Source organism: Pelecanus crispus, chromosome 5, assembly GCF_030463565.1.
Source record: "Pelecanus crispus isolate bPelCri1 chromosome 5, bPelCri1.pri, whole genome shotgun sequence".
NCBI classification, from domain to species: domain Eukaryota; kingdom Metazoa; phylum Chordata; class Aves; order Pelecaniformes; family Pelecanidae; genus Pelecanus; species Pelecanus crispus.
In genome coordinates, this window is record NC_134647.1 from 72,628,882 (window position 1) to 72,655,247 (window position 26,366).

The 26,366-nt window shown below is 39.9% G+C and overlaps 1 protein-coding gene across 7 annotated transcripts in view; it reads right to left on the reverse strand.

Moving 5' to 3' along the window:
* ST3GAL3 (ST3 beta-galactoside alpha-2,3-sialyltransferase 3) overlaps positions 1 to 26,366 on the reverse strand; it is a 183,178-nt gene that overhangs the window by 137,424 nt on the left and 19,388 nt on the right. For 4 of the 7 annotated variants that reach the window (XM_075711373.1, XM_075711375.1, XM_075711374.1 and 1 more), the window contains exon 2: positions 7,699 to 7,746. The exons of the other annotated variants lie outside the window; for them this stretch is intronic. In XM_075711373.1, the coding sequence (XP_075567488.1) occupies positions 7,699 to 7,746 (48 nt within the window). The remainder of the gene's footprint in view (positions 1 to 7,698; positions 7,747 to 26,366) is intronic. 7 annotated transcript variants of the gene reach the window in all.

A 26,366-nucleotide genomic window follows, 5' to 3' on the forward strand; every position in this document is an offset into this window, starting at 1 on the left:
CCAACATCATCATGATGACCCCATGAGGGGGTCTCTGCACTGAAGCACAATGCAGAGCTACCAATGGGTGTGGTTCTGGAGAACTCCCTTCAGATCTAACCAGGTTGGTAGGTCTGATCCAGCTCAGGCCATGTCTGACCCACCAATCTCCAGACAAGGCATTTATATGGCTGTGTGGAATAGGATTTTTTTTTTTTAAAGCCAAAAATGAATAAAGGTAATAAAGAACTTACTTTGCATCCACTAGAAGAACATCATGGAAGAATATGAACAAGGTTTTACATGAGGCCCATGAGGGATAAAAGCAACAGTATTAAAAGAGAGCAAGGCAATCTAAGGACCACACTCACTCATGCTAGGAAGCTACAGATCTCAGCTGACAATGTAGTACAGTAGTGTACAGAAGCACAGAATACCATGAACATGGGAAATGAAGTTTCATCACGCCCCATAAGAAAAAGAGGTTTTCTTAGGTCAGAAATAAAATGCATTTCTACATTTCCAGGAAGATCGGAACTGAGTGAGAATCTAATAACTGACAGCAATTTCGTAATAAACCATGTAATTAGGATTATATGAACAGAAGTACAGCCAAGCGTAGCAATTTCTATAAATGATGCAAATCCTGTGCCAAATTCAATGCTGGCATTAGAATGGAAATTTCTCCCAAGTATCCAACAGAAATCCAGCTACCAGCCAGCAAGTGAGAAATGCATTGTCTAATGTCTGTGAACTCCATACAGACCACCCAAAAAGCATAAAGCACAGTGTACAATATCTATCAAGTTTTCAAACTGCATTTTGCATCTGTAGCCAATATAGCTACATAAAAGCAAAATGGGCAAAATTTTCCCCTTATGCTGCTAATCTGAAATCAACAATCCAGGAATTAACTTGGCTCACTGGTTTTATCCTTCCAAACTGCCCAAAACTGGTTTCAGCGATGAGTTGAGTACTATTCCTTTAGCAGCTAGCTACTCAGAAGCACGGTAAAAAATAACTTTGCCCACAGAAATAGAAAATTAAACTTTTTTTAAAAGATGGGCTATGTGTGGTTCTAGTTCTTAGAACCACAACAAATTTCTAGTCCAAATTGTTTAAGTGGCAATTGCAAGTACAGGAGGGAAGGAAGAAGGTTCCATTTTAGCTATTTTATTCAAAATGCTTGTGTTTGTCAAAGAAATCAGTATGACACTCAAGAGACAGCAGTCCTATCAAGAACAGCTCAGACCACCCTGATACATCTCATCCTGTCCAGTGCAGTTTGGTCTCTGTGGAACTGAGGCTCCAACTGAGCTAAGCCTTGGTCACTGTCCATATGCAAGTTCTACATCTGTGGCAAAGGCCAGGTAAAATTACTTACCCTGCAACGAAAAAGGTCAAACACCTCACATTCACCTTGGACCCAGAAAACACATATGGACAGTTATAAAAGTTCAGCTGATGTAAAGCAATTCTGCTAGACCTCAAGAGACAAGAAAGAATTAACGAAAAAAAGTCATATGCAATGGATCAACTGAAAAGGACAAAAGAAAGGTTTGTCTTCCAGGGTTAAAAAAATACCGCTCAGGATTACTGAGCAACAATGAAAGTACTGGACAAACAAGGACTTAATGTTGCATCCTTTCCTTAGGATTTTCACTTTAAGCTATTCAGTGATGGAACTTACTGATGAAAGCATTATTTTCTGAGGCTATTTAAATAACTAGGAAAAAAAAAAAAGATTGCAAAGCCAAGTTCAGAAGGGGTAGAGCTGAGGCCACCTGGGCTCCTCAGCACTGTCCTGCATAGACTGCATGCATGTCTATGTTCCAATTTCCTCCTCACCCCCATTTACTCTTTTGCATACAAGTCTAACAGTGTTTTTCTCCAGGTTGTCCAAGTGACATCAGGGGGAACCCCAAGTATACTGGTAAGACAAAGCCCAGTCCTTGGCGCCTTTCCCTGTTCTATAAAAATACACAGAAGAAGCAGAACTGACATCTGTAAAGATAACTGCTTAGCCCTTGCAGCCTAGTACTAGAAATATGCCTCACCAATCTATGGCTGCATAGAACTTTCTGCCCATTTGACATTTCCGCCATGTGTGGAAAAAAAAAAAAATCTTCAACAACTTTTAATGTAGCCTCACTTAGGCTTCCTTTTTTTCTGGGCAGCAAAAGAATTTCCTTAATAATACTACTCTTTCAGCAAAACTTGGAATTCACATCTATTAAAAATGTTCATAGACTACACACTCATCTAAAGACACAATCCTGCTGCACCAAGCTAAATATTCATTTTCCAGATGCTGCACCTGATGAAAACAGCCATATTTGATGGAAATGGATACACCAAGCACTATCACCACAACTGAAATACAAACCTGTGAGTTCAAAGCTGTCTCCAGTCACAAACCCCTGCATGCCCTGGTGACACCTAAAATCATGAGGATACTACTTATTGTTTCAGATTTAGCAGCAAAAGGAAGTAATTTCCAGCTCTATACCTTCAAGGTGGTTTTTTTCCCCCCTGTAATTCCTGATTGGGGCCCCCATAGACATCTGGCCCAGCTTTACAGCCTGAGGAAAGCAATACACCAGAGAGGTCTCCTTCATTAGACACTGCAACTACATTATTCATCCCCAGGCACAGAAAGAACAAATAAGCAATCACTTGCTGATAGTGTTGTATGGGTCATCCATCAGGAAGGTCTTTTGCCTGCTTGTCTTACCTCCAAAATAGGTATAGTAAAACAAAAAAGGGGTCATTCGAGCATATTACATTTTTAAAAGGCTCTGGTTACCTTAACATGGACTATATAACTCCTTACAATTTTTTTTCCTAATAAAACTACAGCAACCTCCAACGGTAGAAAAGCAACCAACGGCTTTAAGCTGAACTTATGAAAGACTCCAATAGGAAGATGAAAAATTTCCTCCTATGAACTACAAATGCCCTTTTTCTTTTCCCAGGGAGACATCTGTTTAAAGCCAGACTGCAACCTTTGCTAAATAAACAGTTGTTTCATTTACTACCATGTATCCACTTGGCTAATGGAGTTAATGCTGCCCTACTGAATCTTCTGACATATTCTTTATTTTAGAAATTGTATCGTATTTCCTAGTAAAAGTCAAGAACAATATTAACAAAACAGTAATCTATATTGGCTTTTAGTGACTTACAAGATGTACTGACTTGATGCAGAGAGATGCCACATGATAGAGAAAAATCCCATTAAAATACTTCTATTTTGAGGTATTCTTTAAGCCACCTCTTGGCATTTGCACCTCAACTCATTCACAGCTGTATGTTCAATCGGAGGAATAGAGCGTTAATAAGAAGACAGATGACAATACCGACCATGCTGGCAAAGTCACATAAGGACTATGCAACTGATACGTGACAGTCATTGGCAAAGGTTCAAGCAGCTCCCACAGTCTACAGCTCAAAGAAATAAAGAATGAAGTAGAACTTCATTAATCAAAAATGAAAAGGGAAAAGCATTGTGCAGAATAAAACCACTAAAACCAGCAGAAAAAAAAAAAAACCCAAACAATCTTTCCCATTTATTTTCTACTTTACAGGAATGCAGAAAAATGCAGCATAGTAAGTTCACCTCTCCTTTCCTATCACTACCATGTAGCATCAAGACAGTAAAAAATGCAGTCTGGGGGAAGATAAACCAACACAAAAACCCAACATACTAGAACCACATCAGATCCAAACATAAATCAAAATTGTTTTCCTCAACCCAAAAACATCTACCAGAGCCTCACGAATTCTATTAATTAACATAATATCTAAATTAACTAGCACTAACCTAGAAATCTGGGAAAGATCCGAGTTTGTAACTGTAGCCACCTATACTATTAGATTCTCATCGAGAAAGCCAAAGAACAGCATGTGATCTTCCACAAGTCACCAATGTTTTTCCCCCATGCTAGGAATCTGTCACTGTTCTACCAATTTGATACCTGACAATTTCGATTGTATTCCTATTCCTGGCCTCCATCCATACCACGCTCCATCCAACACGTAGGAAAGTAGTCACCAAATTCACTCTGGAATTGTATTTAGGAGGACGGACACAGGGTTCTTCTTGTCCTTCACAAAATGGTTATCTGAGCATCTTCAGCAGCTGAAGGAAACAGAGGAAGTTTCCTTCATAGTTCTCACAGCTTCTCCCAAGATGGTTAAGGACTTTAACATAAGGAGTTACTAACAGCAAACTCCTAAATAAGCACAGATTTAAACTCTCAAGATGATTACTCCACTATCATTGTGAACTCAGCATCTGGAAGCATGGTCTTGTATGTGGGCTTTCACAAGCACGTGAACCGCAGCAGATACACTACTCTAAACCAAATTTTAAGAGCTCCATTTTCTTTGCACATCAGGTAAACTTTTGATAAGGGTTAAGAATTAAATTGAAAAGAAAAAAGCAACAACAACAGAAAAGTTAAAATATTCAAACAATTTGAGCAAGACCTAGATAACAATTGGTTGCTTGAGACATTAGAACTACTGCGTTTTAAGCCTGCAGTGAGAACAACTGCTATATAACTGGTGGCCAGTACTGCAATCAAACATGTCCAACAACAGTGTAAGCCTACAGCCATAAGGTATTTAGAACCTCAATATTTCCAGCAAGCACATTAGCAGATGGGTAAGTTACACATGCAATGCACTCTTATCTTAATGAGACTTAGAGAAGAAAAATTTAACTTGCTTGCTCTCAGACACAGGAGGTAGAAGAAGTCTTGAACAAAAATAGCAGGGGTATAAATCTGACTTTCAAGGTCAAATGTTTGATTTGCTAGCAACGAAGTAAAACACAGTAACTAGAGAGGGAAGAAAAACAAAGTAGTACTAGCTGTCTATGGCAAGCGAATGAACTCTAGGTCTCCTCAAACACCCTGTGTCCTATTTAATGTTTGCCAAATGCAGAGCATGACACTCTCCTTTCTGAAATGGTGTCAGCTGAAAGACTGGCCTAGGCATCACATCAAACATTTATCTTTGCTACTCAAACTTTACCTTTCAGGGGAAGGTGCAGTCATGAAACGAATCACAAAAACCTCTGGACTTGTGAAGACTAGACCATAGCGTGAACCTCAGACAGTTCAGTCTCACTCCAAGCATATTTGATTCTCATGTCCTCTAGCCTAATAATCTTCTATGAAGCAGTACTTTAAGGCTCCATAGCCAAATGATCTTCCAAACACTCAGTTCAGAAAGTTTATCCAGACTAACCTAGAGAGTGTCATTAATCTGAGATGCATAAGGACAGATTTCCAGCCTCCCTGAAAACTGAGATATGCATGTGGGACAAAGTTAAGGGGAAAACCAAGATAAGGACAAACAGTCAATTCAAACAAAATACAGAAGCTACAAGACATTGCCCTTCCTGTGGCACGAATAACAATTACAAAAGAGCAATTCTAAGAAGCTGTTTAATATGCAAATATAAGTCAATGAGTACTAGTTTTAAGTAGCATGAAATCTTAACAGGGATACTATTATTCACAGCTGTTTAATTCTGACTAATAAAGAAAAAGGTATATGTATTTTTATGTTTCAAAGTATGTAACTTTAGTCCCTTCTTACCCCAACCTGAAACATCACCTACTAGGAATGGCTGGGCCTGGAGCTGCCATTGTTTCTTTGGTTTCTTTCTGGGCTCTGTCTTTTCCTGGGTCTGCAGCAAGGTGAGATGGGATGGACAGCGGAAGCACAATAGCCACAGTTTTTCTCTCTCTCCTTCCTGTTCAACAAGGAAAGCTATCCCTCAGTTGGATAGACATCACACATCTTGACATCTTATTACACATATCAGTTCAGAGCAAGACAAAGTTTGCGGCACAGTGAATGCAAAGTACTAAATATGAAAGCAATAAGCATACATCTCTCTTGGACATTTCTGGGCCTCTCTTCTCAAATACATCGAGTTTTCTTCATGTTTCTTCAATGAAGAAGTTCAATCTTGTTGCAGTGGAAGGGTTTACAAAAGATCAAATTTTACTGTCTTACTCCTAACCAATCCAAGCTTGAGTTGCAATATATAAGCAGAACAAAGACCAGTGCTTTTAAAAGAGACCTGGGCACTCTGTTGGCTTACACTAGCTTGTCTCCCACCCCCCATATTAACAGGACTCCAAAAGACACAGAGCAGTTGAACTATTTGTCGTAACTAAGTTTACCACCTTATTGGTAGTATCATAACGCAACGTTTATGAGCACTGGAAGCTATCCACAGGGTTAACTGTTTTCACATCAGTTAGAAGCCAAAACAGTATTAGAAAAAAAACCCACCATAGTAGGTAATATTTAAAAGTTTTACTCCAGGACAAACTCTGGTCTTAGCTGTACCAACATCAATCCAGCATAACTCCAGTGTAGGTATGCCAATTCAGACATACTCAGATGTAATCAAAATATTTCCCTGAATTTTACTCAAACAGATTTCGTATCTCAAACCTATGCAACTTCCTCCCTACTACAGCAGACTAAAGAAACCATCACCCAGTACAGAAGGAGGCAGGCAACAACACAATTCAGTTCTGACTGACATTAATTAGTAGAAGGGTGCAACAACAGATCCACCCTGCACTCAGCACCCTAGAGATACTCCCACATCAGACCATGCACCCACAATAGATCCATTTCCAGATACAGGTTTTAGAGAAGATGCAGGGAGAGCAGAAAGCATTTGGGGTGTTGTAAACAAAGCAAGTTACTACCACTATCTTGGGGGTTAGTAAATTAGAAATCTGTGTTCAAGCTTTGCTGTTAGTGTCAGGCAGCAGGCTCTCTTTCAAACTGTGCAGGCAGAAGACAGGTGCTATGTTGGAAGGCAGCATGTTCCCCCTATCAACCTAAGAGGAAAGCCTAGTAAGCAAGATAAAATATAAAACCTTCACTTGCATTATTTCTTCTTTTCTGCAAGACAGTAGAAACCCCCATCTTTTAAGTGTTAAGGGGTTTTAAGTTATAAGAGTAATTCTTAGCCTTTCCCTTGCACTTCATATATCATTATACATACACTGTAAGCTGAATTTCATCAAGCATCATGCTCACTATGGTGTGCCTTGGCTACAGCTCGCATATTACACATAGCCAAATGGACAGTTACTGATTTCATGAAGTGCCCCCAACACAGAAGAATTTTTGATTTCTGGTTCAGTTTAATTGAAGGTCATGCTCAGGTTCGAAAGGAAATTAGATTGGGCAGGATTTGCCCTGGGGTTCAATAATGCTGGTCAGTCTCCACCCAAAAAAAAAAAGTTTCCAGCCCTATTTGTTTCGCCTTCCTGGAAGCATTCCTGATGTCTTTCCCCAAATAACTCAACTGTTTGTTTAGCTGAGAAACTCTCCTAGTAGCATGGAACAGTTTTTCTTCAGCTGGTGGGTGACATCATCTTAATGCCTTTCACATGAGAAAAGAAGCACAAACCGCATCACTAGCGCATGTAACATGTCCAGGTCATCTGCCTTGCCGGGTAATGGAAGGGGTCCCACATGTTAATCCTCGTGATGCACAAAGACCCTTAATACTTGGCACTACACTTAGGAAAGGACGTATTTATCCACTTTGGCTAGATAGTCGATTCCTGCAAAAGTCTGACTCTGTGACCTGCCTCCCAACATGGCTACCATGTCCAATTAAGTAGAAGCCTTGTCATGAGGTGGGAGATAGAGAAGAAGGCAATGTTGTACCTGAGCCTATTGTATGTCCAACGGAGTCAAAGGAAAGAACCACTGAATCTGTAACACAAGAGTACAAGTTCATTTTCCCCTTTTTCTTAGCACCATTTCTTGCTGTAACATTTTCTTGTTATTTTGCTTAAATAACTCATGCTCCCTTCCGCCAGGAAGCAGAACAACTTCTTCACCAGCCAGACAAAACAACAGGCATCTAGCAAAGGCAGAACACTGGAGTACGCAACAAATCACAATGTCATTACCCAATGAAGTAGCCTACAATTTATTGAAAATAATTTCATTTTATGCCTAATAAGCTTGGTTGACCTTACCAAAGCTGAATTATAATATGCTTTTGACTGCTACATTGGAGAGCTTTTTCTTATCAAATGCATTATCAATATTTTGTCCCCACTTAGGGGACTCACCTGTTAGGATCAGCTCTTCCCTGACACTGTTTGCTAAGCTAAGTATTTTGTGCTCCTTGCAGTTCTCACTATGTTTTCCACATCTTTACTCTCACTAGTGGCTCCCCAGCTGAATACATTTCAGTTTATCAATACCCTTCACCTTTGTACTATATGCAGCACATGTGCCAAATATCAAGAAAATATCACCTCTCTACTTGATACCCATTTATTTTGCCATCTGGGGATCACAATAGTATATGTATCATGATCACAATGACAACTCTTGCTCACCTGTTAATGCCTGATACTTTTAGTCACTGTTTCATATGATGAGGCACACTTTGGTTCAATTGTGGTTTACAGTTCCTAGTTTCTATAAATGCAACTTGACATTTGGCCACATAGAAACCCTTATTGCCTGCTTGCGCTTAACTCACCCCATGATCCAGACCCCTTTATTAGTCATTAATTTTCCTCATATACCACTCTCCCAGCCTAGAACCTGTTTGCAAAATTTATCAGTAATAATTCAATATCGTGTTCCAAGTGGAGCTGCAATATGGTACCATGGTCAATTGTAGGGTTTTTTTTCCAGCTTTACTCTTATTTGAGACAAACTAAGATTTACTTTGGTAGTAAGCCTCCTGGTTTGCCATCCATTTTGCTGCCAATCCCACCTGAAGGAGAAAGTCTACTGAATTCTACTCCACCACCAGTGGAGCAGAATTGGGAGCAGAACTTTAAAGACAACTTGTCAATGGGTAAAACACAGCAAAGAACAAACCACCATGATAGAACTAATAACTTTATGGAATAAGAAGCTTTAAACTGACACAGCAACAGCAGAACTGCCTTTCATCTTTAGCTAAATGAATAGATTGAATCCCTTAAAATTTCTCTTTGTAACTTAGCCCTCAGGTGTGATCAACTGATCACACATCCTTTGCAGCACCACAGCAGCTGCCTCAGTGCAAGCTCTCAGTGCAAGGCAAAAAGCCCAAGCACAATCAGATTTAGTGTGCGGAAAAGAGGTTAAGCTCCCACTGCATCACCTTACATTTGGGCAGGCTACAATCACAGACACTGACAGTTACCATGTTTCAGAAGACAGTAACCTGATGTAGGACTAAGCCCTTGGCTTTTCTATACTGTAAATCATCCTCGTGCTTATTTTCCAATTCTTACAAATTCAATAAGAAAGTGCTAATTTTCAAAATAAACATAGTAAAACTGTTCCTTTAACTGGATTTAAAACAATTTTAAAAAAAAGCAGGTCTGTGCTGTCCCAGATCCAACACTATGGTAGTAACATTAAAAAAAAAAAAAAAAAAAAGAGAGATTACTAGTCTCAAAACTTATTCCAATAAAAATAAAAATCCATCTGGACTTAACAACTGTATTTCCTCTTTTGGGAATAAAATTCAGACATCTTTATATTATTCTAAATAGCAAGGGGTTTAATTCATTTTAACTGCGTTAAATTCATCTGCCATCAATTAATTCTGAAGTATCTCTGTGGGGTTCTACTTTTAAAAAAACTGTTGAGATTTTTATCAACATGAAGTGTTGCTTTGTAGTTAGTGCCAAATTTAAATGTTGTTCATTTTCTTGCAACATATTTTGCATTCAAACACTGCGCATGAAATATTAGAACTTGTCTAAGAATGGCTGAAAAGAATTGCAAGCACCAAATTAATACCATTATTGCAGCCCACAAAAATAGTATAATGTTTCATTCCCTTAACTGAGAACATTATCTTCCTCTCATAAACAAAAAAAAATTACAAGCAGAGTAAGCATGTGAGCTCCCTTTTCCAATCCAGTCCTCCATGTGACTATTAGTTTCACAGTTTCAACATCAAATTCACTGCGAATAACCTGTACTACAGTCAATTCCCCCTCCGCCCCTACAAGTAATTTCACAAACCATGGATCTTTATTAAAACACTGTGTTTATTTCTGGCATTAACACTTCAAAAGGGAAGAAGCTACAAACTTGAAAAAGGCTAAGATAATCACATCACCTTTCTTCCACTCAGACAGCTATTCGCATTCAGCCAAATTCAGAGCTACAGGTTATTTTTGTCAGAAGTTGATGGAGAAAAGCATTTCTTTGAGGCAAGCCAGATTTATTTGCAAATACACCAAGTCCTGCTTCCACAAACATAAGAAAAGTTTCTTTGCTTCTAGCTTCAAATCTCTTCCAGTCATTGCTCAGTTCAAAATCCTCCTGGCTTTCTAGACGTTTTTTCCCCAAAGGGGCTGCTCAGTGTGTGCCCAGTGTCCCCCCTCCAAGCGCCTGAGTCTGCTCTATCTTTCAAAGGCAATATTCAAAGGCTCTATCTTTCAAAACTTAATAATACAGAATGTAAAACATACCCACTTACATGCGCCCTTGCCTTAGGTGCCAAGAAGTGTTTATATCTGAAGGAGCAGTCCCTAACTTTTCAGCTACCTACTTCCATAAAGCAGCTTAAATATTTTTTCTCCTGCCGCCTGAACAGAAGAGCAGCCTTTATGCCCAAATCATGAAATCTGACATCCAATAACTTGCCAATATGCACAGCTTAAGGCTGCACGCACCACAATGCCAGCCTTTTACATCTGTTTTCATGTCAGCTACAATCATTTTTTGAGCGGCTACAGCAGTTTAAAAAAGAAAAGGGAAAAAAAACCGCCCAAGATACAGCAAAATCCAAATGCAATTCGGGATCTGATCCAATTCATCATCAGAAGAAAAGACAGCAGAAACGCTCGCGTATTTAGAAGGCATTCAGTGCCAGGAATAACAATGGCCGAGACCTCACCAGCCAGACCGCAAAGTTGCCTTGGGTCATTTTGTGTCAATTTGGGGTCAAAGTTGCACTGGGACCTATACTCTGGGTCACTTTCCCCTCCCTCCCACCATCCAACTAGAGGATCAAAAATTGGACCAACACATCAATCTGCTCCATCATCCCCCCCAAAAACAGTGCTGCACAGGGCTACCTGAATGTGCTCTATGACATCCCTTTTGGAGTGTGGAGGAGTGCCATATGAGACCCCTCTTCCAGGAGGGCTCACTGCTATGGAACAAACAGAAGGATCCCATTTGGTTCAGGAACCAGGAGCTCCTAGACAGACTGTGCAGAGAGACTCAGTGCTGCTCTGGGAACAAATTTAAACTCTGTTCCAACAATGCTCCATACCGGGCGTAGATTTGAACTTGCCTTTGCAGGAACACAACTGGATTTGCACAGTTCTGCCCTGAAGTAAAAAAATTCTGCAAATCTGAGGTGGCTACATTTGTTGCTGCACTTACACCACAGTCCAGATAAGCCACACAGGTATGAGGATTGATTGTATTTATTTCAAGGCAAGGGATGCACTTCAAGTGTCGCTCACCCCTTACCTCTTTACACACACACACACACACACCCCTTTCCACTCCAGTGTCCTCCATCTTAGGTCTCCTGCAAATCCTTCCTCCTGTTTGTCTTGTTAACTGTGAGCTTTCTCAGGGCCTGGATAACTCTGCACCACACTCTCCTGTCCCCAACACAGGCAAATTAAATTACTCATCTTGCTGCATATATTGTGCACCTTAGGTCTAGTCATTTCTGGACACCACATAACTATTTAACTGCTATTCCTTACAGGTTGCCATATCTACTACTCTAGTTTCTGAACAGAAAAATAAATGAAGATTTGGGTCTTCAAAAAGGAGCAATGATCCCGACTGACAAACTGCAGATTTGTAGGAGACGAACAAGGCCATGTTGGAAAACATCTTAAGTTTCATACTCCAAGAAAGAGATATGGACACCGTAGCATAAACATTTAATATCATGCATGGGTACTGCACTCAAGGGATGTGTGGAAACAGCTCTTAAAGCCCAATTGTGTCAAGTTCCTTAAATCATGTAAGACCAAATACATGGACCAACTTCCATTGCAAATACTGTCCTTGCTTTGATTTCATCATTGATGAAAATGCAATATACAAACAGAAAACAAGCAGTGGCAACACAGAATGAAAACAGCAAATATAATCCACATTTAATCAAGAACTGTATATAACCTGTATGTTTACCTAGTTGCCGTTTCAGAATTTCAGTTAAGACTTTTACAGTAAGTCCCTCTGAGAAGCCACTAACTTTTTTTGCTTTTTACAGATTCTCCCTGCAAGGATTTGTAGATATTTGTCTCATCCTATTGGAAACCAAAGAAGCTGAACCAATAACTTCTCTTATCCTTTCTCTCTCTTTTTTTTTTTTTTTAAAAACAAAACCAGATTTTAGCAATAAACCAACTTCCCCAGGAAAAAAAAAAAAAAGAAAGAAAAAAAAACAGTAAAAAAAATGATTGCGTGCTGCTTTGGAAGTGGTCCTGAGAAACCACAAACCATCAGTCCCACAGGAGTTATAAGAGTTTAATAATAAAGGCTTAACACAGCCTCGATACCACATACCATTACAGTAATATGCTCCACAGACCAAGCCAAACAGGGAATACAATAATACAGCGCAACATAAGGCTGTCATTTGGCACATCCTCATACAGAGACTCAGGCTCTGAGGTCTGCATTGCTTTCTTGTATGCATGATCACTGTTAAGCTTCTCACTCCATATTCCTGCTTTCCAGATACTCCAATGGATTCCTACAGAACTGCAACCTATATTTAATAACATTTAATGTAATTTCTACCTCCAGAGCTTGATCAGAGACCAGATATCCTGCAGAGCTCCATCACCTGGACTGGGGATGGCAACTGCAGTAACAACGTTAAAGAATAAAATTTTAACTCAGAGTCAGAATGAAAAGAAAGATTTTAGGTGCTACTTTTTTACTGCAGAATTAGAAAACCATCCATAAAGAAAAGGGTCTGTCATTCAGCTATCTCCCTTTTTCAGCCAAGTACTGAAAAGGATAGGATCAAACACCCCAATATCTACCAAAATTTATTTTCTATTTGAGATCAATATTCTATAACATAACATATACCAGAAAAGGAACACTTAATGCACAAAACTCTTCATAACTTAGTGATGAAAAGGCCAGTAATAACAATAACTATCCTTATGTTTCATCTAGTCAGAAAATGAAGCTCACAGAAGCAGTGCCACTCTCAGAAAACATGCTACTGTCTGGATTAATTTGGCAAGAAGATCCATCTCAGAATATCCCCTGCCCCAAAGAAAAAATATTTGGAAAAAAAACCACTCTTATCATGACTATGCAACATTCTGGATAATTCTCATATCCAAGGAATTGAAGGGGACTAAAGAATTTCCGTTCTATTTCACAGAGATCTCACTTAGATACCTAAAGCATGAACATCCCTCCTCAGGTTTGGTAAAACACAAGAACAACTACCTGCACTTACAAATTACTTGACAGGGCATCCTTCACTTTGTAATGCTTTGTTTTACTTGCTGGAGACAGATTTAGGGAAGGGCTAAGTAATTTATTCAGTCTAATGATAAATACCATCCTACTAATTTATTAAGTATCCTACTTTTGCATTAATGTTGTGTTCCCCCCCCACTGCGCTTTATTGGGCTCTTTCTTCCATAGTACAACTGATTTTCCTACTTCTCCACCTCTTTCTGAACACAGTGAGATTGCTCTGTGTTAAGAGCACTGGTCACTACAAGAACATCTTCTGTACCACGGCCTCAAGGATGCTCTGAGTTACTCATATTCTTTATTCAAAACTCAAGGCACTAATTACAACATCCCCTATGCACCACTTCACACAGCACCAGTGAAGGCCAAAGGAAACATATATAAGACCACTCTTACTAGTAATCTCAGCTCCTGCATACAAACTCTGTGAAAAACAATCAGTAGTGTTCCCATGCTTAGACACCACAAGAAGTTACAATCTCAAGTGTATTGTTTGAGCAGCATTATTCTAACATTTTTCAATACCTAAGATGAGGAATATATAAAGTCGACACACACAGAGCACAGGCACACTTCCTAATCACAGATGTGCAAGCTAACAGCAGTAAATACAGACTGCAAGTTTTGGCAAGCAAACCAGATGAAGAGTTTCAGTCCAGTGCTGTCTGCAACTGATGGGAGTCCCAGGTTCAAAGTTCAAACTTATTCCCTTTACGGGAAGGGAAAAGTCACTCAGCAACAGGACACATCTTCAGCAACAGGAAACATCTGATTGTAAAGAACACTTCCAATAAACTCTGGATTTTCTGCTTTAATAAATTGTCTTAAAACAAGGCTGTGCTACAGTGTTTCTGTTGCACTAAATCTGAATGCCTGTCCTGTGTGCCAACTGGCTATGTTTGTATCAGCACAGAGATGTGGGAACAGGCTGGTGCTTGTTTCATATAATGTGCCTATGGGGGAAGATTCACCCTCATTTGAGAACGCCTATCATTGTGAAATATCATAAGAATGAAAAAATGTCATTCTGATCTAAATATTAATTCACTTATGCACTGTACAAAGTTGAAAAGTTTCTGCGTTGTTGCTCTGGCCAGCACCTCTTTAAATACTACCTTCATTTATATAGTACTAACTTTTTAAGCACACAGTATTATTAAAGTAGACCATGCAGGTTCTCTCTCTGTCTCTGTGGCTGACCCAACACCACACCCTTTTTATTGACAGATGACTTCATGGCCAAGCTTAGAGTTGAACCCAAATTCCTTGGCCACCCACTCTGCCTGGACATCAGACCCCTTTTTTGTTTCTGCTTGGAGCCAGCCAGTTTCTACACCAAGAAACCGGCCACAGAGCATGGAGGCTCACACCGAAGCTCTGCCCCAGCAAGCGCAGACACTGCTGGTTCAGAGCTCGTTTCTGCAAACTCATGGCCAAACTAAAGCACAGCCAATATGGGTAATCTTGCTATAACCTGTGCAACCCTGAACAAGTCCTTTGATGAAATTAAGTGTTTCTCATCTGTAAAAATAAACAATGTAGAAAGAAACCTTTGGAAAAAAGGTTCGAGAGCTAAGAATGGATATAGTGAAGTATTACCACTTGTCTCAATAATTTCATGTGGCATCAAGATCTACTGGTCGCATTGTAAACTGCAAAGTAATTCTCTATCAGTTCTCAATTTTCTGTCATTTAATTGAAACTACAACTCTCAGTGATACAGAACTTGAAAGATGTAGTAATATTTCTCTAACGAATTTTTATGAATTTCATGGAACCTAACCAACTTTTACGCTTGCTGTTGTGCACATCTCTCCTCTTCCATCAGGACATTCGTAATGAAGTGGCAAATTAACTAAGCAAGAAACAACACTCATGTTCCAAACAGATGTATTTTTAAAATGTTCTGAGCATGCCAATTTTCTTTATTCTGCGATGAATGAACTGAATGAAAAGATGTGGTGTCCTGCGCCAGCTGGCAAGTGCTTCAGAAGGATATTACATTCCTATTGTCTTCAGCAGTGCCCAAATAACCATTTGGTAGCAGGAAGGGCTGGTATGTTTTGCTCATAAGATCAGTATTTATTTGGATCTACTACATAACTTCGCAGTGCCGTGACCAGCGAAACTCTGGCCACAAGGACAACATGGTGTTTAACTCCAAGCATCTGGTATGCGCAGCTCCTCGGTGTCCATCACAGCTCCCTATTCCAGGTGAAGGCCAACAGCACCGGCCTCTTAGGTTGCTCTTTTCAGAAGAGATGGACAAACAGTCCCAAAATGCAAAGGAGAAGGGGAGATCAAGGTGCTGCAGAAGTTCAATGAAAACATACTTGGCTTTGGGGAACACAACTGTAGAGAAGGTACTGATCTACCATAAAGTCACAAAAACAAATAGGCCAAACTGTACCAATAAAGCTGGTATCTGAGAGGTTTTTCTCTTGACAGAGAGAAATCCTTTAACTAATCCCAAGCAGATTCTCACTATTTTAAGGAACTCATGTGCTCCTAAGCCAAGCCTTATGTTTTGGTTTCAATTATTATTGTAGTACTAAGTCAGTCATACACCCAAATTCCATAGTGGAACATGCAATAAATTACAAAACAGTAAAACTTCTCTCTTCTAAGCTTACAATCCATGTGGCAAAACAGAAAATGGATATTGGCAGTTGGGGAATTACACAGGAACAAATATGAAAACGCGGGTCAGTAAGTACCAGTTCAGTTCAAGAACATTTTCTTGAGCATCAGTGGTAGCACCAATGTTTAATCAAAGCAATATGAAGTGAAACTGTATTTTGTTTCTAAATAAAAGATTCACTCGTTTCATCAAGAAATACAGTATTAGTGCACTCAAATGTAAAGCACTTGCTTTAGGTTCAGAATATGTATTTTCCTCTGAATGTGTATCTCCAACTAATACTTCAAAATTATGAATTCTTTAACACATTTATTTTAAAAGGGTCACTACTAGTGTTTCCCAGATAATCTCAGTAACAAAACAATACTGCAGCTGTCTTTATAATTAAAATTAACAGCAAACTTGTACATTGGATATACCAGGAGGCACAGGGGAAATTGTATTTAGACTCACCCGTGTATGACTGTTGGATCTAACTATTAGGAATATTTAGAGGATAGACCAAATTTAACCACTGACATGACTTAAGACAGAAAACTACTGAATCAACAGTAAATCTTGTTATTCTGTGTGGAATGTGCCTAATAATCATTAGTATAGCCATCATTTGGTTCAAACAGGAATACTGGACAGGGGGGTTACAGATCACAACTAATTTTTTTTTTTTTTTTTTTTTTTTAAAAGCACTCATGTGGACATAAACACTTGAAAATACTCCAGTATGTCATGTGCCAACTCAGGGCCAGACTCAATATTTTGGTGATGCAAAACAAATGTAAACAAAAATTAATTGGCCAATGTTCTCTGGTTGCTTTCAGTCACACTTCTAAAGGTGCAAATTGTTCTTATTTTTTTAAAGTAATTTTAACCTAATAATACTTATTTACTTCAAGTATTAGAAAAATGTAAATAGCATACTCCCTTCAGTTTTCTTGGTTAGTGCTCACGCATGTAATTTTCACATAACTTTTGGAATACCATGCAATTTCCATATCAAAAACTACTCAAAACTTTCAAACATTATTACTCTTTACTACATACTAGCAGCTTGAAACTACAAAGAAAGCAAAATACTTTTAAATTTGTCCTTAAAAAAGGTTCCGTTTCAAACTATAGACAAGTATGCTAAGAATTCTTGATTAGGTTATTGCACAGCACTGGCACAAGGAAAATGAATTCTGTTATTTTCATAGTGCAAACAAAATATATATTGTTACCTTAGATATTATAAAATACAAAGCATTCATAATTAGAAATAAACTGCTTTACTCTTGTAGTATTTTTATTATATATGGACATGGGCTTTTAACCTTACAAAGCACAGTAAGACCTGTATTAGTGACAGTGTCTTAAACTTACATATACTCACACAACTGTCAGAAAGCTCTGGAAGGCTGCTGCACGTTATCTTTGTTTTACATAAGTAAAGATACCTACATGCAATTAATGGCAATTAGGACAACAACTATTTTAATAGCCTGGTCTTGTTTTTATGCCTACCAGAGCCATTCAGCCGTTCAATTCAATGGCTCTACCGAGCCATTCAAATATTTTCTGTGTGTTGGCTTTTCCGAGCTAGCTCTCAGAAACCTCTCCTTCCTCAAAAGCAGAAATATAAATACTTCCATCAGGAAACTCACATTCTTGAGTTTGTTTGAAAATGATCTACTACTTACGATAGTAAGCCAGTGGTCAAAAGCCTCCCAAAACCTTAAAGCACGCAATATCTGGCCCAGCTGCCAGAATAACTGCCAACAAGTTCATCTGTACAGCTTTATAGTGACACTTCTCATCTCTCCTGTGTCTACCCAGAACACAGACAAATGACAGGAAGCAGTAAGGTACAAGAAAAGTGCTTTATAGGCACCTTCTCTAGAAAATGGTAATGTTCTACTTCTTTTGCATTACAAGGACCCAGACCATTTATTAACATGAAAGGTGATACTGAACAGAAAGTCTGTTGGATCCGTTTTTCACTCATTTTTTTTGCAGTTTGGGGCAGCCAGGGGAAAGTTTGGGGTTTTTTGTTTCGTTTTTAACAGCATCACCACAACCGATTCCAAAAATCTGAAGAGGTTTCTGGCCCATCAAATCCTAAAACTCATTAAGTTTCCAAAACGCGCGCTAAAATTCAGATTTGAGAGGTCCTACGCAGTACACAATTTTATAAGTAGTAGATATACAGAGAGATACCGAGCATATGTTCTTTCAAAGCCAAGTGTCTTGAAGAGCAGCTTGCGTGCCTTCGGCTTGTCTTCACCTTCCAGCCACACTAACTGGTCTACAAAGGGCATTATGTCTAGGCAAAAGCCTTGCACTGTTCTAAACCAAACATTGACACATGCAAATCTGAAATAAAGATGTTCCAGAACTCATCTGTGCATCCTAGAAGGATGCCAAAAACAAATGCTATTCTGGTCCCACAGTATATGCTTGACTACAAAAACTCCCATACTCAGAGGAAAACACAAACAAAAAAGCCCCCAACACAAAAAACCAAAACCACAATAACTTTGAACAGTGCATATACAGATTCTCATTTCCTATTATTTTCTTTTACAGAAGTGTTTGATTTGAAGAAAAAAGAATTGGTTCAGCAAAACATAAGAAAAATAACCCAGAGATGGACTAAATACTGTCAGTAGTGCCTCATTTCCATGTGCAGAAATTGCAGGACAATGAAGAACTTATTCAAATAGCAGCAGCAGAAGCGGAAGTTGATCATCACAGCACCCAGCCCCTGGACCAAATACAGCTGGAGACAATCTAAAGAAAAAGTGTTCCTCCTACTACACCACATACAAAAATACAATGAATCCCTTTAAATTAGCACTTGGCAGTGAAACAACCAGTGAGAAAACAAACTTCAAGGCACCCAGAAGGTTAAATACTAAGAAACATTGGTTCCAGTCTAGGATCAATGGAATTAAACTGCTGAGCACTTAACTAAACTGTTTCACAAAGCAAGCAAGCCTTCTTTAAAAAAGTAACTCATAGTGTAGTTTCCAAGTCAGCAGTGGCTAAAAGCACAACCAAGCTGCTGCTCCCCCAAGGGAGGAAAGCACTAAAAAAAGAGGCCAGTTTCACCTCCAGCTACAAGAACATTTACTGTCCAAGGATAAATTGTATTGAAAAGATCCTTGTCTGTCAGAAATGAAGGTTACAGTGATACAAAGCTCACGTGCAAAACTGAAATAGGCAGTAAATTACCAGAGAACTGCACGCAGATGAGCAGTGTGACCAGGCTCATTGGCTATACTGCATCCAAAAATCTTGGGTGACCTTATTTGGGAAAGCCACAAAGTCTCCTGCATGTTTGCAACAAGCAAACATAATAGATAACATTATTATTGTTATATGCTGGAAAAAATATTGAGGGAGAGAAACTTAAATTTTACAAGTTCAGTAGAAAGGCAATTATTGATGCAACTCCTTTTGTTTGGTCACATACATTTTTCTCAGATCTGCCACAATGCAATGTGTAATGACCTACGTTGTTCAGCTGTGCCTCTGAAAGACCCGTATTAGCTTTGCTCTTTTGAGAGGTCACAAAGACTTTCAGAAGACTCGCAGGGCCTCTGGAAAAACCAAACCAAACCACCACAAAAACAGAAAGCAAAAAACAACCCAGATCAATGGACTACTTTAATCAAAATACCAAGACAAGGGAACAGCTTGCTTAAAAACAGTAATCCAGCATCCAGCAGTACCAGCATCACTGAAACATCAAATGGTTTTGATGAAGATCATCTGAAACTGCCAACTCTATTTCACCAAAAGCTGGAACTTCAGAAATTGAGAGCTGCCAAGAGCAACTCCCATTCTTAAATTAATTCAATTTCCACAAAGAAAACCCACTGTGATCTCAGAAAGACAAACCTTCCACAGTGCTCCATGACAGACCCCATTCCTTATTAGCATTTCCAGCCACCTGCTGAAGTATGCTCCCAGCCAGGATTTCACAGGCTCACTGGGATTCACAAATTTTAGAGTTTCGTCATTTCTGGATTACTCCACTAGCAGAACTTCTTATAAAAGGCACCAGTCATTTTATTAACCTTATTCTAAAACAGCTGCCTCATCTAACACAACTTCATTTGACTGGCAAAAAAAACCTCAACAGCTTGATGTTGGCAGGTCTGGGATCAATTCAAAAATGAAAAATGGCCGCCTCTTGGTTTGTGACAAGCCATCAACGTAGGCAACTTTTTGGCCCTAAGTTTGACTGTGAAGTTGCCTGCGCAACTGAACAGATGATAGGGAAAGAGAGGAGAGGATTAAGTGAAGGGAAACAGTGATGAGCAGGGCATTCTACAAGTAAAGAATATTGCAGATGCCCAAGACACCAGTTCAGAAAACACAAAGGACTGTTGGTCATTCAGAGAAAGCAGACTGTATGTTTCTAAATGGCTTAAGCTGTTGGCTTTTAAAGTCAGGGTTTGGTTGTGGGGGAAGGGGTTCTTTTGGTTTTGTGAGGTTTTTAAACTTTAATAAAAGAGCATCTTTCTCAGGCTGGGTAGCCTTGACATTCTTTCTAAACCTTACTAAAACAAACATGCCCACTAATTCTCCCAAACCAAATCAAGTAATGGCAACACTAACCATAATAGATGCTATTCAATGTCATACACAAACCCAAGCACCTCAAGGCCAAGGACTCCATATGGAGAAATGCAAGCCAAAAGCAGGATTTAGGGCCAACTTCAAAATTGCACATATGGAAGAAAACTGCAACCACCTTAAGATCCTCACTGCCTCCAAGCAGGCAGTTATCACCAGCTCCAGGCCCACAGACACTTGAGAGAAAGAAATGAGATTTATCAGTTGCAGTAAACCACTTTCCCACAGCTGGTTTTAATTAGGCTAATTTGGTGGTAGTGACTAACAGCAAGCAGAGCTTTCTCAAATCACTTTGCAAGTATTTTTGCCAGCACTTCACCATCTGTGCTGACCAGGAATACTGGATACTAACTAGGATGTTATTCTGCCATTCTGTCTGAGGTACAGCATTTAAGAGTGGTATAGCCAATCCCCTTAAATATCAGCTGGTACAGCCACTGCTTACAGGTAACTGGGTATGGGGAGAAGATGTAGAACTTGAAGAAAGGTACCGGACAAACTCCACTGAGAAAAACACTCCTGAAAAGGCAGCTGGATCACTTGCTAGAATCCCATTATAACTTGGCCATACCCATACTACATGAAACTTATTCATGACCATGTGGATACTGAACAGATTTTGGAGCTGTAAGAAACAGAACAGCCTATATAATTCCTAGGCTAGTTGTACAGTCAACTCCTCTAGGCCAGTTTTTCTTTTGTGGATATGTACAGGATAGGATAGCTTTACCATGAAGAAATGTTTTGGGTTACACCATGACCTCAGAACAATCCAGGACATGGCTAGACTGTGCAAATTCAAGCCCCACCTCCAGACACACATATGGGGATGGAAATGGGTCTAGCAAAGGAGTCATTTTAATGACATCTAACTAGATGGAAGTTTTTCTAAGGTAAATTTGTGTTCAGCAGTTGGAATCAGAGAGACTATTGGCATCAGTACCAGCATTGGTACGTAAGACTGACACACGTAAGGAACAGATGTATCAGTAAATATAAGTTAAGAACACACCAAAAGAAAGTACAGCCTTCTGCAGGAACATTTGGCACTTACCCAGACCTGGCCTGTCCGGTTCACTCAAGGTATGAATTTCAGACACAAAAAAAATCTCTAGTTCAGATTAAAACATGTGACCTAGCCAGCTCACCACAAACACAGGCTGAGGTATTAACACTACTGATGCTCAAGCCAGGGAAGTCACAGAACCAAGCCTTAAGTCACAACCAAGGCAAAGGAAACAAGGTAAATTGCAGGATTGTAAGTCTGGGCTTCAGGGGAGCGCAATTCAGCCTATTCAGGGACCTGATTCAGAGAAACCCACAGGATGTGGGCCTGGAGAGAACACAGGTGCAGGAGAGTTGGTTGATTTTGAAGGATGACCTCCTCCAAGCTCAAGAATCATCCAGCCTAGTGTGCAGGAAATCAAGTAAAGGCACCAGGAGACCTGCATGGATGAACAAGGAGCTTCTGACAAAACTTAAACATAAAAAGAATGCATACAAGAGGTGGGAGCAGGGTCAGGTGAGCTAGGACGAATACAGAGACACTGCCCTAGTGAGCAAAGACAGGCTTAGGAAGGTCAAAGCTTGCCTGGAGTTGAAAATAGTGAGTGACATGAAGGGCAACAAGAAGCACTTCTACTGGTAATTTAGCAGCAAAAGAAAGATTAGGGAAAATGTGGACCTCCTGCTGACAAAAAAATATGGAAAAGGCCTGGAGAAATGGGCAGACAGATCTCATGAAGTTCAGCAAAGGGAAATGCAAAGTCCTGCTCCTGGGAAGGAATAACTCCATGTCATACAGGCTGGGTGCCAACCTACTAGAAAACAGCTTTGCAGAGAAGGACCTGAGAGTCCTGGTGGAACAGCTGAACTGAGCCAGCAATGTGCCCTTGCAGCAAAGGCAGCCAGCAGCATCCCGGGCTGCATGAGGCAGAGGGCTGGCAGCAGGGCGAGGGAGGGGATCCTGCCCCTCAGCTCAGCACTGGGGAGGTGCTGCTGGAGGGCTGGGTCCAGGGCTGGGCTCCCCACTACAGGAGAGACATGGACATGTTGGAGCAAGTCCAGCGAACTAAGATGATTATAGGATTGGAGCATCTGCCATATGAGGGGAGGCTGAGAGAGCTGGGATTGTTTAGCCTTGAGCTGAGAAGGCTCAGGAGTATCTTAGTAATGTAACCTGATGGGAAGGAGTAAAGAAGGCAGAGATGGACTCTTCTCAGAGGTGCCCAGTGAAAGGACAAGAGGCAATGGCAACAAACTGAAAAGCAGGAAATTCTACTTAAACATGAGAATAAAAACCAATTGTACTATGAGGGTGAAGAAGATCTCCAGAGGTGCCTTCTAGTCTCAACTACTTTGTGCTTCTGTGAAACACCCTTGCTCTAAATCAGCTTTGCTCTCAGTTTTAGCGCGAGTACTTCCACTCACATTAGACTGATTCAGAACAAGTTAAATGCAGAGGAGTCAACTGCAAAAAAGACAAACCTTCCAGTCTGCTAGTAATGCTAGGCCAGGCAAGAAGCCTTAACAGTGCATTTAAAAGTGGGAACTGAATTTATCCCGAGTTGAGCACAGGAGAAATCTAATAACTATAAGGTTAGGGTTCACTTACAAAGAATTTCCTTCCCAGGATAATGAAATGTATTGTTACGGCTACTATTTGAGTCCAAGAGTGAAAATCCAAGAATGATCCTGTTGAGGTCATGACTATTACCCATAATAAACTGTTCTTTACTACTGGCTCTCACAAGAGGAACAGCCACTTAAACAGAACAGTGTGCAAATTGGAGTGTTCTGGCCAGGAATTACCAGAGTTGGCTCACAGGATCCAAGCAGTTTCTCTGCAGTTGTTCAATATACTCAACGTGACTGAAGTGTCCTGCACTGACAACTTCCCCCAACAAATTTCACCCATCAGAAGATTTCAAGCAGATGGATTATTAATGCCCCACACTATTCACTATTACTGCTAGTGAAAACTTAAACAGTGATGCTACAGAAGGCACAGCTTCACAACACAGCCCCAGACAGCCCCTGAACCCATTCCCCCATGTCCCTTCCTTTGAGCTATCACAAAGACTCCCCTCGTTGAAAGGTCAAACTGCCAAACACCTCTCCCTTTTGGTCTTCTGCTGTTTTAGAGTAGGCTGGCATTGTTTGCCACACAATCAGTGGAACAGAAAAAGCTGGCTTAAGGTAAGCAGTAGAAACAAGGGTTAGGGTTGAAGCTCAAAGAACATGAGTGATGTTTCAAAACACATTTATAACCAATGCTAGCAGTGTTTCCTGTAGCCAAAGCCCAAAAGCACACCAATACCTTTCTACCCACTCCTCCTCCATCTTAGCTCAACCCCTACCAGACATTATCTCTTCTGTTTTCTGCTCCCAACTGATTCCATCACTAAAAGCTACCCCACCATCCCAGAAACATGCAGAAGAATGAAGACAGATTGGGGAAACAGTTATCGGGGGCCTATGAATAAATTTCTTTCAAGCTTGTCTACATAAGGTCTTCTCCCAATGAAATCGCACTGTAGTACCAGTAAAATTATCCATGTGGACAAACCATAATGAAAAGTAGACTCAGCAGCTGAAGAACTTGGGGCTTCAATGAGTTTGCTACTATATCTAGTACCTATAAGGGGTCTTTTCTGACATTATGGCTTAAATCAGTTTGCCAAGTGGAAAGCTTTACTCACAAAGTAGTGCTTTTTGGCAGCATAATATCAAATAAACCCATACTAGGATTTCCAACAGCATAAGTACATTACAGTACAGTTAGAATATGGCAGTGACCAAACTGAAGGTGTCTCTCTCCCATCAGGATTAACAATTCCAACCCCAAATTAACACCAACCTCAAGTGTACTTACACAGTACTTTGGCAGCAAAGCAAAATTAAGAAAATTTTCACACCTTGTGTGGCCCAGCACATCACTGCAACTGCCCCCAGCACAGCTGTGCCAAGACAACTGCTCACAGGGCGGGATAAGGTTGTAAACTGCATTGCTGAAAAAGTACGGGACAAAAACCTCCAAAAATACTCCTTAAAAATGCTACTACACAGTTACAGCAGATTTGCCATCAAAATCAACATACCATGTAACTATGCCCTCAGAAACTTAGATTTGGAAAGTTTGGGTCCTTTCCACAGAACTGAAATGATCCCGGGCAAGGCAGTAACATTCCTTACAAGCAAGTCTTAAATAACCGCACACCTGTCGACATTCAAATAAAACACAACTCTGTGGTGAACCGTGGCCAGAGACTATGTAAGAATGTGGTAAATAAAACAGAGGAGGAAAGATTGTTGTAAAGCTGTCCAACAAGACAGACAGAAAAATTGCAACTTTGTCCCCAGACCATTACTGTTCTTTTTTATACTTTATCTCAAGAAGAAAAACTCTCTGGAAAGCTGTCCACCATAATCAACACCTCAATCTAGAACAAAGAAGGAACAGTCTTTCCACAACATTGAAGGAAAAACAAGCTATATCACAAGACACATCTTTGAAGCACTTTTTGTGACAGCAAAAATAATGAGAAAACATTCATACTTAATTAGGGGTTTGTCCACAAAACTACTTAGTAAATCCATAAATGGATGGGATGAAGATGAAGTGGCGACCCAAAGATGACTATGTAATAGTATGCCAACAGTTCCAATGACCAATATATTAGGAGTAAAAAAAAAAAAGAAAAGAAAATCCAAGTTCCATGTGAAAAAACTCATTTTTTATCTTACACCAACAGTACCCTCTACTGTTACAAAGCAGCATAGCAGAAGGTGAAGCCCAGTAATGACCATCAGGAACACCCAATGCATCAAAAACACCTACATAGCTTTATTCATTAACTACCTAATTTCCTGTAAAGATGTTCCAAGTGTGTTGGTTTCTTCCCACTACAGAGCCAGGTTTGGGGTTGGTTATGATGTTAATCCATTTCTTTTCCCAAAACTTTTTTTCTGTGACTGGAAAGTAACACACAGTTTTAGTCTTAAAAATAATTTTAAAATTTAAAAAAAAAAAATTTAAAATGAAGACTATCCTCTAAGGAAGACCAGAGCCAGTCAACACAGTAATATTTTCTGGATCATTTCTGTAGAGCCACAAGTGGCTTTTAGATTTTTAAAATCAGTGCATCATCCAACAGCCACATAGAGAAATCCAAATATTCTATCAGAAGGTTCTTCAAAAAGCAACTTGAAGGCTACATCCCATCTGCAAATGGCCCCAGGGGTAACAACACAGGCAAACTCCTCTACTTCTGATATCCTATGTCCATCCACCATACCCATGCTGGAAGAAGGACTATCACACTGCAGATTCAGCACAGCAAGAGCAGAAATAGGGATGTCAGGCAGAGTGCTCCTTAGCTTCTCCTTGGGATGAAGTTTCCAGACCCATTCACAGAGGGTCACCGTGAAGCTCCAGCACGAGCCATGAACTTCAGGAAACACTGCTCTCACAGTGTCTAGCTGATGATCTTTATCGGCAGAGAAATTCAGAAGCTGGGTGTACATACTGTTCTTCTCACATCATGTGGAAAGCAAGGGGAAGGAGGATAAGCACATACTATAAGAGCACGATAGGGCAGAAGACGCTCCTAAGCTTGGTTTG